Genomic DNA, 19,982 nt, shown 5'->3' on the forward strand with positions numbered 1-19,982 from the left:
GCATTTCAGGAGTGAACCAGCAAATAGAAGATATCTGTGTGTGTGTATGTGTGTGTGTGTGCCTCTGTGTCATTCTGCCTTTCAAACAAATAATCTTTAAAAATATTTTCATTAAAAAAGAGCAAAGAGAAAGCTTTCTATTCATCTGTGTGTACTATTTATACACATCTGTATCATCCAATAGCCAGCCATGTCACCAGCCAATAGTTAAGCCTCCTCAACTCAAAGAAGAAATACATGATACTTTTTAAGGTTATTAGGTAAATGCTGTAAGCAATATGAACATGAAAGCTCACATATTTCATAGCCTTGAAAAATGAGTTCCTTTCAATAGCTAGATTTCTTCGAGCATGAAATAATTTCTTTGGTGATATCTTTAAACAGCACTGTACTCGTAGCTTTTCAGCATAGAAGATAATGAACGGCTCTGAAGCTGGCCTTCAAGACAGTTACTTCCAATTCACCTCTCCCTGGTGCACTGGCATTTTCCTAACATGGAAGTAGGAGCCAGCCATGGCGCTCCTCAGCAAACTGGAAATGTTTCCGCACTGCTCCTGAGCTTCTCCGTGGCCTCCACTCCACAGCAGTGATTTGCAGAGCGCAGTCTCTACGCGAGCAGCAATAGCTGAGAAATGCACATTCTCGAGGCTGGTGCTGTGGAGTAGCAGCTTGCCTGGGACATCGGCATCCCACATGGGCACCAGTTCGAGTCCCGGCTGCTCCACTTCCGATCCAGCTCTCTGCTATGGCCTGGGAAAGCAGTGGAGGATGGCCCGAGTGCTTGGGCCCCTGCACCCACATGGGAGACTTGGAAGAAGCTCCTGGCTCCTGGCTTCAGATCTGCTCAGCCATCTGGGGAGTGAACCAACGGATTGAAGACCTTTCTCTCTCTCTCTCTCTCTCTCTCTCTCTCTCTCTGCCTCTCCTCTCTCTGTAACTCTGCCTTTCAAATAAAATAATCTTTTTAAAAAATAAAATATATACACTTTCTCGGGGCTCACTCTATTCCCCCAGAATCAGACACTCTGGCAGCGGGGCCCAGAAGTCTGTGCTTTAACAAGAACAAGAGGTGATTCTGATGCAACCAAAAGGTTGAAAATCACTAGAGCAGATGCAGTTTTCCTTTGCAACCTTCCTCTCTGTCTGCATTACTCCCTATGTCTGACAGCTACCCTTTTCTAATAGAGCCACGCAGGGCAACGCTTGTCTGCCTTTGCAGCCTGCTGCTTCCTGGAATGCTGTTTCTTTTAAGCCAAGAACCAGAGGCCACCCACCTTGTGAGAGCGGCCCTGAGCTCTTCTCTTCTCATCCACATTTCTTTCATACCTTTTGTGTCATTCACCATCCTCATTTCTCTTGGGAGAAAATGAGTTCTTGGTGTACCTGCCTCCCCCCAGTGGACTGGGAGATCCTTGAAGGCAGCTGGGCTTCACATCATCTACAACCAGGAACTGTGGCTTAGAGACAAGGACGCCGGATAAAGGTCAGAGTGGAAGAACGTCATGGCAGGCTGCCAATTGAGCCTCAGCTGCGAGCTAGTGTGAGACAAAGTGACTGCTTCACTGAGCAGCCCCTGGAGGTGTGATCTCACTATGACTCTGTAAGGCCTCCAAGAACTACTATGCAGCAGCAAAGGGGGCTGCTACTCGCTCTTATTCCTTTTTTCTTAAAATATTTATCTGTTTATTTGAAAGGCAAAGTTACAGAGAAGGAGAGTGAGCAAGAGAGGTCTCCCATCTGCTGGTTCACTTCCTAAATGGCCGCAACAGTCAGGACTGGGCCCAGCCAAAGTTAGGAGTCTCGAACCCCATTAAGGTCTCCCACATGGTTGGCAGGGGCCCAAGCACAGGCCATCTTCCTCTGTCTTCCCAGGTGCATTAGCAGGCAGCTGGATGGGAAGTGGGGCAGCAGGGACTGGAACTCGAGCACATATAGGATGCAGAGATGTTCTAACTGAGGTCTCATTTATATAAAGGCTGAGGCTTGCCCCCCTCACTCATCAACTCTTCATGCCAGTTACTCTGTCCTGTCTTTACATTTGCATACTTTATTGGCCTTTGTACCTTCAGTGGCCTCTCTGGATATTCAGCTTTACAGTGGAAAGGGGGACATGTGGGAGACAATGTGAATCAGTTTACGATGGGTTTAATTAGGATGTAACCCCCTCATTAAGTGAAGGGGCATCTGTATGTTCATCTTATTTTAATTATACTATCATTGCCTACTGAATAAAATCCAATTCCTTTACATTCAGAGTTTTTTTTTGTTTTTTTTTTTTGTTTTTTTTTACCTGAAAACATCATCATGTGTTGGAAATTCCAGCCAATCTTATGCCTTCTGCCCAAGTTGAGGAAGAAAGAGAGTGGATAGATATGTGCAGCTCTGCCCAGGAAGATGGCAACCTGAGGACCAGGTGGAGGTTAAGGGCACAACAGATTTCCAGAATGCCACTTGCATGCAACCTCTGGTTGAGCAGGGAATTTGAGGAATCCTATGATCCAGAGAGCTGCCCAAAGAAGTCAGGCTGTCTAGTTTCCTTCTAGGCACTTCTTTCAGCAACCAAGTGGAAGGCATCTGACCAACACTCCCTACCTCTTGGTTTGGGAGAGAGTTTCTAGCCAATAGGCCAGAACACAACTGTTGAAACTTCTTGATTCAACTGCTATTGACCAATTCCCCAGTCTCTAAAGATGACTCCAGAAAGAAGCTCAAGTACCATGGCAGGAGTGAGAAGTTGAAAGAAGCAAATAGAGTGTTGGGCTCTACTGTATGAAAACAAATAAACACAAGAAAAAAAAAAAGTTCTAATCCTGCAGTCAAATTCTAAAGACCAAACTTCATTTGTAAGTAAAGTAAGCGTCAGGGACTCTGAGGAGCGGAAAGAACTTACAAAGAAGAGGCTGGGGAACCAAAAGGTAGTCACAAGACTCAGAGCCACTCAGATCACTCCCGAGACCTGACACGGGGAGATTCCCTACCTACAGGGTGAAAATGTGTTTTCGAGCTGAAAGAGATGGAGAAGGAACTCTGCTGTAGAAACCCAAGAATTCAGGGAAACTGGTCATCTATCACTTGCCAGAGATAGAACAGCACCCTACAGAGAGAAGCACACTGCCCTGGTCAGAGCAGGAAACCCCCCTGCCCCGGGGAGCCAGAGGAACAGGGAACTTCCGTTTCAGCAAAGCACCAGCTGCCGGGAGCTGCAGCTGTTGCAGACGGTAGCCTGGGCCGGAACTGTCCTCCTCTGGGGCCAAGCCTTGGCTGGTTGTTTTGTTTTTTTTTTCACCTTTTTCTTTTTGTTTGGCTTGCTTTTATCAGAAGGAAGCAGGTGGTACTTACAGAGTCTGTTCTAGCCCAGAAGCAAGGGAGAAGGGCTGAAGTGGGAGGCAGCTTTTCTGCTTCCCAGAGAGCCCAGCTCAGCCTGTGGCAGGCTCTCATGTGTAAACACAGGCGGAGCTCTGTCTCGCACAGGATGCCCTGCTAGGAATACAAATCCAAACAACGCGCCAGATCGGTCTTAACGGGAAAACAAACAAAAAAAAAAAAAGAACACTGATCCTGCAGATTCAGACACGGGTCTGGTGAGAGGGAAATCCAAGTTCCTGGCTGAAGCACACAGCACGCTCTCAAGAAGGTTTCAGGCAGTGGGTGAGGCCACTGTCGTTTACTGAGCAACTTGGGGAGTGTCAGTTATTCCTACACAAGTGATGAAAAGCCTAGAAGAGAAAAACCCTCCCCTACCCCCATTTTTTTGGCCAGCATTCCAAGATCTAAGGATTCCCAGGAGACCTCAGAAAAGGCCAAAGTGAATATCCAGCAATAGAGGACTTGAAATTAAGACCCAGAATAGTTCACTTGAATGAAAATAATGGTATCTGAGGCCAAGTTCACAAGACCCTCAGTTGTTGATCCACTGTCAGGCACCCACATCCCTCCCTTGTTTGAGAGAAGCAACTCCCAAAATTATGACTCTCTTCCAAAAACTGCATTCACAATGGGACAAAAATCAAGGAACCAAGTATTTTTCCATTTATCTTTTCTTACTCCCCTCCCCTGCCACCCCCTGCTCTCCTCTCCTCTCCCCTCCCCCCCCACCCCTCCCCTCCTCTCCTTTCCTTTCCTTAAGGGTCCTTTCCACTGGGATCTGTAGCAGTAGGGCAGCTGGGGTGAAGGTGTGATTACTGCCAGCAGGTGTCCCTGTGGGGTATGAGGAAGGGCTGCTCATACTGGATGTACAGTTGGGAGCAAAATGGAAGCTTCAGGTCACCCAAATCAAGAAGCCTCCTGCACTGGAATTTATATGGCAATGGAACGTCAAGAGCAATTCCAGGGACTGACATGGTTGTTGACCTTTAAATTTACCCAGACTGGCACTTCGCAAAACAAACTATCACCTGCCAAACATGAGCTTAACAGAAAGGTCATCTTATACAGAAAAGTGCAGAAAGGATGATCTTCAAATAAATGCCAGGTCCTTAAATCAAAAACATTTAGCTTTCGGGAACACCACTGGTGTCTTCTTTATCTTTTTATGAAAACATCATGAACCAGCACTGGTCAAGACACCCACCCAAAACAGAAAGCACCACCATCACCATCACCATCACCATCACCACCACCACCACCACCATCATCGTTGTTGCCGTTGATGCATCCCCAGCAAGGGTCACCTCTCCACGTAGAAAATGGTGGAATGTGAAAAGGATACAAAAGCGCCAATGATGAAAATGGGGCTGAAAACGTGCTTCTGAAAGGTAAACAGCGCCAGGCCCATGTAGGAGAAGATGAAGTTCTCTGCCAGGAAGTGTAACACCTCAAAGAGCTGCACAGAGAAAGGAAAAGGAAGCCATAAACCTCTTCCTTGTATTAGTAGGCAACTCCTGAGTACCAATGGCGCATTCTCACCTGCTTCGTTCGACTTCTCGACTCCACTGACAGATTGTTGTAGGTGTAGTGGGCTTGAGTGATCCCACAGAAAAGGACGGCTACAACACCTGTTGAGAGATTTTATTATTTTTTAAATCAATGGAGGGGAAAAGAGGGCAGGGGGAAAAAACTACTGAAGCAAAAAGTTTAGGTATGCAAGCTCAGATATCTAACTTCCTGAATATTTTTTAATGTTTCCTGTTACTGAAAGCACCCTTGTCCTTCACCATTCATGGCAACCTTTGTGTCTCCCAACCCTGCCTTCCTTCACAGCCAAGTCCCCCACCTTCCTCCCTTGCTCCAGTGTCAAGGGCACTCTCTCCACTCCTCTACACTCCTACTGATTGGTCATCAGTAGTTCGCATATAGTACTCACTCCCTCAAAACAACTCCCTCAGGTGTGAGGGTCTACCATTTTCTCATATTCTTCTCTGCCTTTAGAATGTATGGATTTAATTTTAAATCAATGCTTTATAGGTTGGCATAGTCTGGAGATTCAGACAAAATAGGCTGGGGATACTATTCTATTTATCCCTGCCCTAATGATTAGATATCTGTTGTGACAATCATTATACCTGGAATTATATACACGTATAGATAATTGTCGAGTTTTAATGGAGTAGGGTACTTCATGATACTGTATATATGTTGTCGTTTTTTGGGAAAAAAATGATAAAAGTACTTTCCTAACTACATGGATTACATAAGTAATTGTACTTGAGCTGTAATGTAAAAATTCAGTGATTTTTTAATAAGAGAATATAAGGAACTAAAACCACATAATGAACCACAGTAATATTACAGGCTGAGCATCTCATTCCAAAAATCCAACATGCAAAATGCTTCAAAACTTGTTGAACATTGACATGATCCCACAAGTGGAAAATTCCACACTGGACCTCATGTGAAAAGTCACAGTCAAAATGCAGATGTGCAGCACAGTTTATTTATCATCCCCAAGGGAAAAAAGAGTCTCCCAACCACTTACCCACTTGAATTGTGATACACAAATTGTTTCATGCACAAAATTATGAAAAAATACTATATAAGATTATCTTCAGGCTATGTGCACACAATGCATTATGAAACAAAAATCAATTTTGTATTTTGATGTGAGTTCCATAGTCAAGATAGCTAATTTTATATATGCAAATATTCCAAAATAAAAAAACTGAAATCCAAAACACTTCTGTTCCCAATCATTTCAGATAAGAAATGCTCAACCTGTATATGAATCTGGTGCAATTAAAACATGGTATTGAGAAACAATAATTCAATGGCCCAGAGACAAAACTATGAAAAATCGTGTTCATACTCAGAATCTGAGTACATGGAAAGCACCTTTGAAAGGGCATGTATTTGCTATTTATTGCTACTGTTTGTAAAACAACATAGCAATCTAGGGGAGGATATAAATAAAAATTTAATATATGAGAAGACTTCAAAAAGTGCATGGAAATGGAATTTTAAAGATAAGTTTATTTTGGTACAAAAAATTTTGAAATCCACATGTAATTTACTCATAATATGCATTTCTGTGAGCTTTTGGAAGACCTCTTTCATATGTATAGATTCCAAAATTATTTACATCAAAATAAACTTACCATTTAGTTCTATTTTCCATGCACTTTTTGAAGTACTTTCTGGATCAGTAACCTCTGAAGCTACACATGCATTTATTGGTAGAATGAGTACTCAAAAACAGAACTGAGTTTGCAATACTAAACTTTCTCCTTAAAAAATTCATCGAGTTTGGAACCCAGATGGTTCATTAGGACTAGCTCAGCAATCTTCCTCTAGACACTCTTAAGAATTCTTCCCTCCTCTCAAGCTCCCACAGCCCGCGCTACAGTGGGCAAGGGGAGGGGCCCAAGAGCAGAGAACCCACCTGTAAATCCGCAGGCTTCGGCCAGAAGAAACGTACTCCAAGACATGAGGAAGAAGAGAGCCGTCTCCAGCAAGGGGAAGCAGTGCAGCTTGGTAAACTTGGTCACGTCCACATCCTGTCAAGGACCACAGCTCTGGGCAGGTGTATCAGGAGCGCTGAGAACCGCATTCTGTTAGACCAAGACCCAGCCCTCAAGGCTAACCTTTCTTTTCACCTTGTCTCTGGGGGGCCTAAAGCTGCTGCTTATTTTTTAAGTAACAAACATTTAAATTTCCAGTAGAATACAGATTACCAGGGGTTGCAAGTGGAGGGAAGGGAGAAATGAGAAGACACTGTGTAATGACTTCAGACCTTCTGACTGGGATGAGAAGAAAGTTCTAGAACTAAACTGATCTTCTGTAAAAAAAAAAAAAAGAAGAAATTATCAATTCCCAACTTGACTCTCACTGGGATTAAACATGACAATAGGTCTGATCTGATTTCATCATCATTTAAAAAATCATCTATTATTTTTCACTTTATGTTTCTGTGTGGGAGCAAACTGTTGAAATCTTTACTTAATGTATGCTAAACTGATCTTCTGTATATAAAGATAATCGAAAATGAATCTTGATGTGAATGGAAGGAGAGAGGGAGTGGGAGAGGGGAGGGTTGCAGGTGGGAGGGACGTTATGGGGGGGAAGCCATTGTAATCCATAAGCTGTACTTTGGAAATTTATATTCATTAAATAAAAGTTAAAAATAAATAAATAAATAAATATTCAACTTTCTGAAGAAACTGGCAAGCTGGTTTTCTGTGCACCTTGAAATGTCCTTGGGTCTGAGGGGTGCCACCACAGCCTCAGGCTGGACTGAAGAGTTAGGTCTAGCACAGTTGGGGTGGCCTTAGGCAGGCCTGGGAAGCCAAGGCCCTGAGCCTCTGACTTCTGTGGGCCGCTAAGGCCTGAGTCTAATGGAGGCCCAGGAAAGAAATGCACAACACCTAGGGCAGCTACCAGGTGCTGGTGTCACCTTTTGGGACTGGAGCTCCCTCGCCTAATACTACCCTTAGACACAAGGCCAGCAGGGAACCATCTCATGAGGGGTTTCACTGAGCAACTTCAGTCCTCAGGGCACCAGAAACCCTCTGTGAAAAAAAGGCATCCAAGTCCCCATTGTCCAATATGGTACCCACTGGCCACACATGGCTAGTAAGTATTTCAAATGCTGCTAGTTAGAACTGAGAGGCGCTGTCAGAGTGAGATACACGCCGTATTTCAAAGACAACGGCACAAAAATTGAGCATACAAAATCTGATTAACCATTTGTGTCAGTTTTTTTTTTAATATGGATTTCATGCTGCAGTGAGGTGGCCCATGTTGCAATGGTAATGTCCGTGTCCAACAGAGAGGATGTGATGAAGGATTAAGTATATCTGAGGAGGGGTTGCCTGATGGCTCCACAGGGTGCTTCTTCGTTTGCTTGCAGAAACTAAACATGCCATCCTTTGTTTACAGAAGGCCACCTTGCAGTAATTCCCACGGATGGCCCCCAGCTAGTTCTGGCCACAGTTAATAGTACATGGCCCCAAACAGCCAACAACAGCAGCAATCGGGGGCTAAAGTGCTTCCCAGCCAGTGGTCCCTGACTCCCAGTCTCCTCCTGGCTCCTCAGCTCCTTCCACGCCCCTAAAACTCCTCCTCCAATGGTTTATATGAAAAGGGAGAGAGGCCGGCGCTGCGGCTCACTAGGCTAATCCCCCACCTTGCGGCGCCGGCACACCGGGTTCTAATCCCGGTTTGGGCGCCGGATTCTGTCCCAGTTGCCCCTCTTCCAGGCCAGCTCTCTGCTGTGGCCAGGGAGTGCAGTGGAGGATGGCCCAGGTGCTTGGGCCCTGCCGCCCATGGGAGACCAGGAGAAGCACCTGGCTCCTGCCTTCGGATCAGCGTGGTGCGCTGGCCGCAGCGCGCTGGCAGTGGCGGCCATTGGAGGGTGAACCAACGGCAAAGGAAGACCTTTCTTTCTTTCTCTCTCTCTCACTATCCACTCTGCCTGTCAAAAAAAAAAAAAAAGGGAGAGAAAAGGCAAAGGTGAGGACAGAGGGAAGTCTGGAAGTTGTACTTCCCAAGATTTTCTCAGACTTAGCTACAGAGTCAACTTTTCAAGGGTCCACCACAACCCCATGAACAATCAATTTAAGATTCTGATGTGAAAGGAAGCACTGAGAACTTTTCCTTTTGAAAGTGGAATGCTACATATACATGGCCAGGCAGGGGCAGAAACTACAAAAAGGATATAAGAGCGGTCACAACACCAGTCACAGCTCCCATAGTAAAAGAGCCACTGAATATACCCAGAAAAATGCCAACTGACTTAAAGAAGGCAGCAGCATCAAAGGCGTGAGTGTTCAGCCCCGCTGGCTGGTAGGCAACAATAGACCTGGAGTTTAAAAAGAAGTGAGAGTTAGGAAAAAAAAAAAAACATTGTTTTCAACACCATAGTATACTAGTTTTCCCCACCCCCACTTCTTCACAGTTTCACTATCTGCAGCTTCACTTACCCACAGACAGCCATGGTCTGAAAATAGTACATGGAAAATTCCAGAAATGCATAATTCATAAGTTTGAAGTTGTGTGCCAACTCTGAGTAGTATTCTAAAATCTTAGGCCACCCCTCTCCAACCCACCTGGGACATAAACCATCCATTTGTCCAGTGTATCCATGCTGTATATGCCACCCACTCAGTACGCTAGTCACTCAGTAGCTGCCTCAGCTATCAGATCAGCTGTCACAGTATTGCAGTGTTTGTGTTCAAGTAAACCTTAGTTTACTTAATAATGGCCCCAAAATGCAAGAGTAGTGATGCTGGCAACTCAAACACGCCAAAGAAAAGCTACAGTGTTCCCTGGGTGAAAATGTGAAAGTTCTCAACTTAAGCAAAGAAAAAAAAAGTCATGTGCTGATGTTGCAAAGATCTACATTAAGTCACTGATAATATCTTATTGTGCTTAATTTATAAATTAAACTGTATCATAGGCATGTACATACAAGAGTACATTAAAAACCTCATGGAAAATTGAATTAAAAGATAAGTTTATTTTGATACAAAACTTTTAAAATCCATGATTAGTTTTCTCATAATATGCATTTTCCATGAACTTTAAGGACCCCCCTCATATGCATGGATTGTGAAGTTTTTTTTTTTTTGCACCAAAATAAACATATTTTAATTCCATTTTCCATGACATTTTTGAAGTCTCCTTGTATAGGGTTCAGTACAATCTACAGTGTTAGGCAGCCATTGTAACATATCCCTTACAGATAAGGCAGAACTACTGTAACTGAAAATACCACCACACACAGGAGTCTACACTCTACCATGTATATTCACTGAATGTACTCTGCAGCCACCATGCTATGTTGGCCTGAGCATTCTGATCACTGCCAAGTAGACAAAGCAACATAGCTTAATCAAGAAAGCTGCTACATCTCATTTAGAAAACCACCCAATTCAATATGGACCACTGGACTTAGTCCAAACCAGAGTCTGTCTGATCCAGCAGAAACACTGCTACTTACGAGGACAGCACAATGGCCACAGCATCATTCAGGACACTTTCTCCAAACAGAAGTGCATAGAGATCCACGTCGGCGTGCAGCTCATTAAATATCGCCAGCACAGTCACTGAAAGATGGACCCAAAGCACAGTGATTAGCTTTGGTTTGGGGCTCCAAACTACTCATTACGGGTTTACAGAGGCAATTGGAGAAGCAGGCGGTTTGAGATACAGTGAGGGAGTAAGAGATAGACTGTCCAGGGCAGAAATGAAAAGGCCATGGACGTGCTGTTTGAGTCTAATGATACGGCCCCCAACCATCACGTTTCCATGGTAATCCCTTCATGCCTTGAGAAGCCATGCCACAGGACTTGAACACACAATCACAATCCACGTGGCTTGGCTCCATCAGTGGGTTGGAACCTCTTTGAAAGCAGAAATCCCACCACCGGGGCAGGGCCCAGAGATGACTCTAATAAAGCTCTGTGAAACGATCAAAGTCTTCATTTATGACTGACTCTACGTAATTCCACTCCGTGGAGTTTTCACATTTCTTAGGCATTTACAAATCAGTTATTCTCCACATCAGCTGTTCTCAGATTTGAGCCTCATGACTCCTTCACATTGTTAAAAATTGAGGCTTTAAGACCGTTAGTTTTGTGGGTAACAGCTATCAATATTCACTGCATCGCAAGAAACAGGAAAAATATTCATCCATTTACAATTAACATAAAGAGTCTTCAAAACATTTAAGGAAAATATATACTGTGAAAAAATTATGTATGGGTTTGCTTCGGCAGCACATATTCTAAAATTGGAACGATGCAGAAAAGGTTAGCATGGTCCCATGTGCAAGAATGACACACAAATTCATGAAGTGTTCCATATTTTTATGCAGAGAAAGCATTTGATAAGATTCAACACACTGGCCGGCGCCGCGGCTCACTAGGCTAATCCTCCACCTTGCGGCACTGGCACACCGGGTTCTAGTCCCGGTCAGGGCGCCGGATTCTGTCCCGGTTGCCCCTCTTCCAGGCCAGCTCTCTGCTGTGGCCAGGGAGTGCAGTGGAGGATGGCCCAAGTGCTTGGGCCCTGCACCCCATGGGAGACCAGGGTAAGTACCTGGCTCCTGCCATCGGATCAGCGCGGTGCGCCGGCCGCGGCGGCCATTGGAGGGTGAACCAACGGCAAAGGAAGACCTTTCTCTCTGTCCCTCTCTCTCACTGTCCACTCTGCCTGTCAAAGAAAAAAAAAAGATTCAACACACTGTCATGATATAAACTTTTCACAAATTAGGTATAGAAGGAACATTCCTCAAAATCACAAACCAACAACCAATATCATACTGAATGGGGGAAAGCTGAAAGCATTTCCCCTCAGATCTGGAATAAGACAAGGATGTCCACTTTCACCACTCTTATTCAATATAATACTGGAAGTTTTAGCTAGAGCAAATAAGGCAGAGAAAGAACTAAAGGCCATCAAAATTGGAAAGAGGAAGTCAAATTATCCATGTCTACAGATGACATGATGTTGTACATGGAAACACCTAAACACTCCACCAGAAAGCTGTTAGAATTGATGAAGCAAATTTGCAGATTACAAAATAAACATACAAAAAACAGTAGCTTTTTTGTATGCTAATGATGAACTCACTGAAAGAGAAATCAAGGAAGAAATCCCATTCATAATAGCCGCAAAAATATCAAATATGTAGGAATAAATTCAACCAAAGAAGTGAAAGCTCTACAATGAAAACTATCAAACATCGATGAATCAAATAATCAAGGACATAAAAAAATGGAAAGATATTCCTTGCTCATGGATTGGAAGAATTAGTATCATTAAAATGTCTATACCACCTAAAGCAATCTACAGATTCAATACAATCCTTATCAAAATATCAATGGCATTATTTACAAAGTTAGAAAAAGCAATCCTACAATTCATATGGAATCATAAAAGATCTCAAATAGTCAAAGCGATCATGAGCAAGAAAAACCAAGCTGGAGGCATCACAATACCTGATTTCAAGCACACTGCAAATCTATAGTAATCAAAACAGCATAAAAACCAATACATAGATGAATGGAGCAGAACAGCAAGCCCAGGAATTAATCCACATATATACAGTCAACTGATGTTTGACAGAAGTACTCAGACCACACAGTGGAGTAAGGATAATGTCTTCAACAAATGGTGCTGGCAAAACTGGATTTATATATGTAGAAGAATGAAATTAGATTCACACCTCTCATCATATATAAAAAATCAACTCAAGATGGATCAAAGACCTAAATTTAAGTCCTGAGACTATGAAGTTGCTGGAAGAAATCATAGGGGACCACTACTTGGACAAGACCCCCAAAGCATAGGCAACAAAAGCAAAACTAAAGTGAATATATCAAAGTCAGAAACTTTTGCATATCAAAGAAAATGATCAATAGAGTGAAGAAACATCTAACATATGGGAAAATATTTGCAAACCACTTATCTGACAAAGGATTAATATCCTGAATATATCAACAACTTCAAAAATGCAACAACGAAAAAACAACCAATCCAGTTGAGAAATGGGCAAAGGACTTTAACAATTCTCAAAAGAAGAAATACACATGGCTGACAAATATGAAAAAAATGCTCAACATCACTAGCCATTAGGGAAAATTCAAATCAAAACCACAATGAGGTATCACCTTACCCCTGTCAGAATGGCTAAAATCCAAAACATAGAGACCAACAAATACTGACAAAGATGTGGACAAAGGGGAGCACGTATATACTGTTGGCAGGAATGTAAATTGGTGTAGCCACTGTGGAAAACAGTGTGGAGATTTCTTTAAAAACTAGAAATAGAGTTGCCATATGATCCAGCAATCCCACTACTGGGCATACACCCAAAAGAGATGAACACAATATATCAAAGAGATACCTGCACCACCATGTTCATAGCAGCACTGTTCACAACAGCCAGAATTTGGAATTTACCAAGGTATCCATCATCAGATGAATGGATAAAGAAAATGTGGTATATATACACAATGGAATATTATTCAGCTATAAAAAAGAGTGAAATTCTACCACTGGCAGCAAAATGGACACAACTGGAGGACATCATGCTGAGTGAAATAAACTGAACATATAAAGACAAATACATCATGTTCTCCCTTACATGTGGGAGCTAAAACTTAAAAAACAAACAGAAAGAAAGAAAGAAATGCCTGTGTGTATCAATACTGCTGCAAATACAGTTTTGTAAAATTTTGTTTTAGAGGTCGACACTGTGGCACAGCGGGTTAATGCTCTGGCCTGAAGTGCCGGCATCCCATATGGGCACCAGTTTGCGACCCGGCTGCTCCACTTCTGATCCAGCTCTCTGCTGTGGCCTGGGAAAGCAGTAGAAGATGGCCCAAGTCCTTGGGCCCCTGCACCCACATGGGAGACCCGGAGGAAGCTTCTGGCTTCGGATCAGCACAGCTCTGGCCATTATGGTTAATTGAAGAGTGAACCAGCAGATGGAAGACCTCTCTCTCTGCCTCTCCTCTCTCTGTGTAACTCTGACTTTCAAATAAATAAATAAATCTTTTGAAAAAATTTGCTTTAGACCTTTGTGAAACCAATGGTTAAAAATGTTATACTATTATAGTTCTAATGATCTGTGATTGAAGTTTACTGTATATGGGTGAAATGGTCATTTTTCCATTCAATTACTGTTTATAGCTGTGGTCTATATTCCCGCAAAACTAGGGTCTTCTTGCTTTTTACTTGTCAAACTTCTTATCTTATGAAGTATTAAGCCTTTTCATTGTAATGTAAATTTAAAATGTTACCTCAAAAACTAAAAGAAAGGGAGAGGAAAGGAGGGTGGGAAGGAGAAAGGGAGAGGGAGGAAAAAAGGGAATGTCATTCTATTCCTAGAATTATATCTATAAATCTCATTCAATCTGTTAAAAACTAGTTAAAAATTAAAATAGAAAAAGAAATGTACAATTTAAAACTGAGTCCCAATAAAGCTTTATCTGGAAAAGAAAAAAAAAAGGAAAATTATGCACGTAATTTTTTAAAATAATTTTTTAAAATAAGCTTATCTTTCAATTCAATTGTCCATGAACTTTTTGAAGTTCTTTGTGATAACCCATTATATGTTAACATAACATTTTTTTAAAGATTTTATTTATTTATTTGACAGGTAGAGTTACAGACAGTGAGAGAGAGAGAAACAGAGAGAAAGGTCTTCCTTCTGTTGGTTCACTTTCCAAATGGCCGCAACAGCCAGAGATGCACTGATCCGAAGCCAGGAGCCAGGCGCCTCCTCCTGGTCTCCCATGCAGGTGCAGGGGCCCAAGGACTTGGGCCATCCTCCACTGCTTTCCCAGGTCATAGCAGAGAGTTGGATCAGAAGAGGAGCAGCCGGGACTCAAACCAGCGCCTATATGGGATGCTGGAGTCGCAGGTGGAGGATTAACCTAGTGGCACCACAGCGCCGGTCCCAACACAACATATTTTTAAGAAAAATTTTTGTTTTCCAAAAAGAAAAAAAAGTGAGTGAAGACAGCCATTGTTTTACATTTTTGCAAATTTCTTTAAACATCTGATTACTGAAAAACAGAGGGTTCACTTATCTGTCAAGTAACAGAGTCAACATTACATGTTATGTAGCCTCTGAAAAATTTCACTGTATGCTTGTGAGAGAAGAAGCATAAAAAAATGGGTGCTGATGGACCCCCTGAAAGGGTCTGCAGGACCCACAAGGGTCCCCAGGCCACATCTGGAGAACCACTGCTTCAGTGCAGGGTTTCCCCACCTCTGTCGCATTGCCATTTCAGGCCGGATAATGTCTGTTGTAGAGGGCTTGTCTGTGCATCATAGGACAGTTAGCAGCAGCCCCGGCCTCTACCCACTAGATGTCAGTAGCGCTGCACCCTTCAACTGTAATGAATAAGACTGTCTCTAAACCTCCTTACCATAAACATTTATGTGTTTAAGCTGATATATCAGAGGCAGGTTTTTCTGTTATTTGCAGCCAAAGGCATGAGTAACCAATATAAGCAGAAAACCAAGCAAGATGGATGTGTAAGTTTCATGAGTTGTTACGAACCAACAGTCTTGTAAGCACCAGAAATGGAACTCTGCTGGTTCCCCTGGAAACCCTGCCTCCAGATGTCCCACCCTAACATCAAACCCCTCCTTTCAGTCAAAAAGAACCATTAACCAGAATTTTATAGTAAGCACTTCCTTGACATGCCTTGTAGTTTGATCACCCAAATGCATATCCTGTGATACTATCATGTTTTTAAAGTTCATTTATTTACTTGAGAGAGGGAGAGATGGAATATCTTACATGCACTGGTTCACTCCCCAAATGCCTACAACTGCTGGGGTTGTGCCAGACTGACGCCAGGAGCCAAGAACTCCACCTGGGTCTTCCACAATGGGTACCAGAGACTCAAATACTTGAGCCAACATTTGCACATTAGCAGGAAGCTGGAACGGAAGTGGAGGTGGGACTTATCCCAGACATTCCCTATGGGATGTGGATGTCCTAAGCAATGGTTTAACCTGCTGCACTACAACAACACCCATCCATGTCCATTTTTTAAATTTCAATTGACACATAATTATATACATTGATGAGGTAGAATGTGATGTTTCAATCCAAGTACACATTGTGATGTGATCAAATCATGGCAGTTAGCATAGCCATCACTACAAATGTAGTGCAAACATTCTGAATCCTCTCTACTAGCTATTTTGAAATATACATTAGAATACTGTTAACCTTAATTACTCTTCTGCACACTAGAACATCAGAACTTCTCTCTCCTGTATAACTGGAACTTGGTACCCAATGACCAACCTTTTCTGAGTTTCCCTCCCCTCCCCCTTTCACCATGTTAGCATTATTCTACACTCTACTTTGAGATCAACTCTTTTAGCTTCCATGTATGAATGAGACCATGTGGTATTTATTTTTCTGCGTCTGGCTTCTTTCTTTTTTTTTATTTGACAGGCAGAGTTAGACAGTGAGAGAGAGAGAGAGACAGAGAGAAAGGTCTTCCTTCCGTTGGTTCACCCCCCAAAATGGCCACTACGGCCAGTGCGCTGCACTGATCCGAAGCCAGGATCCAGGTGCTTCCTCCTGGTCTCCCATGCGGGTGCAGGGCCCAAGCACTTGGGCCATCCTCCACTGCCTTCTTGGGCCACAGCAAAAAGCTGGACTGGAAGAGGAGCAACCAGCACCCATATGGGATGCCAGCGCTGCAGGCGGAGGATTAACCAAGGTAGCCACAGCGCCGGCATGGCTTATTACACTTAATACAACATCTTTCAGGTTCTTCCATGTTGCTGCAAATGACAGGATTTCATTCTTTTTTTGTGGCTAAGTAGTATTTCATTGTATATATATATGCTTGTTTGCATCTCTTTCACTATATAGGATTTCTCTCCATTCCTTTTTCTTGGCTCTCTTTTCATAATGCCTTATTGTCTAGTTCTCTCATTTCTGAATTGTCCAATCCTAATGCAAGCAGTTCTTTCCTAACTTCTATCATTTTCTTAATTTCCTTTACTTTCTTCTGGAATATTGTTAAAGTTTCACCTGTTAAGGACAATAGCTTTCTAGTATGACTGTCGCCTTATTATTCAGAAGTATTCTCCTTGATTTTTGTTACAATAAGTTTGCACAAAATTCAACCTCAATCCATCTCTGTTGCTCATATTTAAATGAGGTAGGGAAAGGACAGAAGTAGGCCTGGTAGGAAGAGCTTTCCTAGCTTCATGGTTCTAGAGCTCCCTCTTTTGGTTTTACGTGGAACTTTAAAAAAGATAACCTCTGTATAGCCACCTCCCTACTACTTTTCTGAAACCCAGCGCCACCCCATCTTTCATTGGCATCTGAGCTTTCTTCTTCCTCCAATGCCTGTTCACCAGGGCCTGTGGTCCTAGCATATCATCTTTAGAGAGTGACTGTGTCCTTCCAGGGAGATCTTTATTGGCTATTTCTATATCGGGTATTTATTTATTTATTTCCTGAAAACCCACTCATTTCTTTTTCTGCTGCCTCTAATGTCCTCCATTCAGTCTCCCTGCACTCACCATCAACTTGTTCTCCTCCAAGTTTTACCTATTATCAGGAAAATCCAGAAAGTTCTTTAACCCCAGGAAGGACCGCTCATTTTTTTGTAGAACTATTTCTGGAAATTCCTGGCTTCTCTTTCACTCAGGGTCAGCAGCAGCCCCCCTTTGCCCCTGCACAGCTGCTGTTCCCATAGCTAAGTTCCACTGCTGCTGTTGGGATAGTCATTTGGTCAGTTACCTTTATCTCTGGTGTGTTATTTTTTTTTTTCGGTTGTCTTGCTTTCTCTATTTTTGTTAGGAGTTGAGGGATGTTTCAAAGTGAAACTGCCCCCCTTTTTAAAAAGTTTAATTCATTTATTGTAAGGGAGCAAAAGATAATTTGGTTTTGAAAAATGTCTACTATATCATGAGGTTTCTCCAAGCTTATTGTAAATCAAGGGGCTGAAATCAGTGCTTTATGCACTGAGACATGAACCAGACACCAGCAGGGGCATGCTCACCAGCTACAGCACTTACAGGCCGTAGCATCTTTACAATACATGAGGGTGCTTCCCACAGTTCATGGCAGGTGCACATTTGGTAAAGTGGCTAAAATAGCACTTGGGATGCCTGCATCCATGTAGGAGCACCTGGGTTCAAGTCTTGGCTCCACTCTCAATTCATGCTTTCTGCTAATGAGCATCCTGAAAGGCAGCTGGTGATGGCTCAAGTACTTGGGTCTCTGACACATGGGAGACCTGGTTTGAGTTCCATTTTCCTGACTTTGAGGACATTTGGAGAGTGAACCAACAGATAGAAAAGTGCTCTCTGTCTCTATACAAAAGGAGATAATTAGGGGTTAGACTTTAAAAAGTTATTTTCTGAATTCTTTATTACACGAACAATATTTACTTATCACCTTTACTGGTTTGTCATTATTTGATGTAAGAATTGTCTTGCTTTAGGGCAGCTGTTGTGATGTAGCAGGTTAAGCTGCTGCTTAGGACATGCACATCCCATATCTGAGTGCCTCATTTGAGTCCCAGTTCTGTACTTAGGATCCAGCTTCCTGCTAATGCACCTAGGAAGGCAACCAATGATGGCCCAAGTACTTGGGTCCCTGACATCCATGGGAGATATCAGGATGGAGCTCCTGGCTCCTGGCTTCACCCTAGCTAAGACCTGGCTGTTCTGGCCATTTGGAAGCAAACCAGCAGATGGAAGCTATCTCTTTCTGTTACTCTGCCTTGCAAATAAATAAATATTTTTAGAAAGTGTTGTTTTTAATCTAATGTATAAGAAAAATTAACAGTGATAAAACAATTACTGAGGCCTTACCATGAAGCAGGTATTATGCAAAGAATTTTACACTTTAGAAAACCTATAAGGTGGGCAGTACTATCATGCCTTCCATTTAGACCTGGTCAATCAGGTACTGTATGATGAGCTGCTTTATACTACCATGTTGAAATTGCCCAAATGTCAATGGTTGGCCAGAGAGAAATGTTATCCCTCACTCACACAGCATATCCACGGCGTTAGCACAGGAGGCCTTTGCCCATGTCAGTCACTCAGCGACATGGGCACGTCAGCCTGATGGAGGCTAATCTCAACAATCAGAGCCCAGGAGACCCAGGTCAGAGCACTATCAGGCTCCTAGCAGGAAACAGAGGGGGCCCTCAAATACAGTGATTTGAGTTTAATAAAGGGGTCCTTTCTACAACTGTGCGCAGAGCACAGGGAAATAATAAGGGAGAATGCAGTAGCTGGAGGCTGGAAAAAGGAAGTTTTTTTTGTTTTTTTGTTTTGTTTTGTTTTTGTTTTTTGTTTGTTTGTTTTTTATCATCCCCAGGCCTGAAAGTTCCAGGGGAAGGAGTGTAATTACCAGAACCTGAGAGGCATTGTGACCCCTAAACAAGGGGGCACAGCAGGCCTGTAGGAACTCTGCAGCTCTGTCCTCCTCCCTACGTCCCACTGGCACTCCCCTGTGGACAACTCCCAACAGAGACCCAGAAGGCAAATTCTGTACAAGCCAGCCTCCTGGGATGAGAGGAGGGTGGGGAAGGGTGGCTGGTAGATCTAGAGGGACAAACAGAAGACACAGCCACCAACTGGCTGGGAGAACTCAGCACACAGCAAAGCCCAAAGACAGCGAAGTGAGGGATTGGGCTACATGACTTCCAAAAGCCCTGCTAACTTTGAAACATGGTTTTCCTAAAACTCCACAGTTACCAAGAATAAAAAATAATTGATCATAATGAAAGGACTAAGAGTCAAAGGGAGCACATAAACAAGTCTAGTGCCTGCTAACACTAACCAATAGAATAAATAAAGGGGAGAGTGATCCAACATGGGAAGTGAGATACTCAGCAGACTCATAGAATGGCAGATGTCATTCGGATCTGGCTGAAAAGCCCATGAGAGTATTTCAGGCATGGAAAGCCAAGACACTCTGGCAAAAGATCTCTGTGAGTGAGATCCCAGTGGAAAGAACAGGTCTTCAAAGAAGGAGGTACCTTTCTCTGAAGGGAGGAGAGAACCTCCACTTTGACTATGACCTTGTCTAAACAAGATAA

The 19,982-nt window shown here is 43.0% G+C and overlaps 1 protein-coding gene and 1 non-coding gene across 3 annotated transcripts in view; one reads left to right on the top strand and one right to left on the bottom strand.

Annotated features, from left to right (window-relative positions):
• The window catches only part of SLC9A7 (solute carrier family 9 member A7), a 174,351-nt gene that overhangs the window by 48,050 nt on the left and 106,319 nt on the right, over positions 1–19,982 (bottom strand). For both annotated transcript variants that reach the window (XM_008272522.5, XM_008272523.5), the window contains exons 6-11: positions 10,373–10,478; positions 9,091–9,232; positions 6,815–6,920; positions 4,906–4,994; positions 4,709–4,822; positions 2,291–2,402 (exon numbers count right to left, since the gene is read on the bottom strand). In XM_008272522.5, coding sequence (XP_008270744.2) covers positions 2,291–2,402; positions 4,709–4,822; positions 4,906–4,994; positions 6,815–6,920; positions 9,091–9,232; positions 10,373–10,478 — 669 coding nt within the window. The remainder of the gene's footprint in view (positions 1–2,290; positions 2,403–4,708; positions 4,823–4,905; positions 4,995–6,814; positions 6,921–9,090; positions 9,233–10,372; positions 10,479–19,982) is intronic.
• On the top strand, positions 11,135–11,242 carry LOC127485014 (U6 spliceosomal RNA). Its single transcript, XR_007912221.2, has one exon. It is a non-coding gene; the product is annotated as a U6 spliceosomal RNA (small nuclear RNA).

This window comes from Oryctolagus cuniculus, chromosome X (assembly GCF_051225735.1).
Source record: "Oryctolagus cuniculus isolate XC-2025 breed Fujian yellow rabbit chromosome X, ASM5122573v1, whole genome shotgun sequence".
In the NCBI taxonomy this organism is placed as follows: Eukaryota; Metazoa; Chordata; class Mammalia; order Lagomorpha; family Leporidae; genus Oryctolagus; species Oryctolagus cuniculus.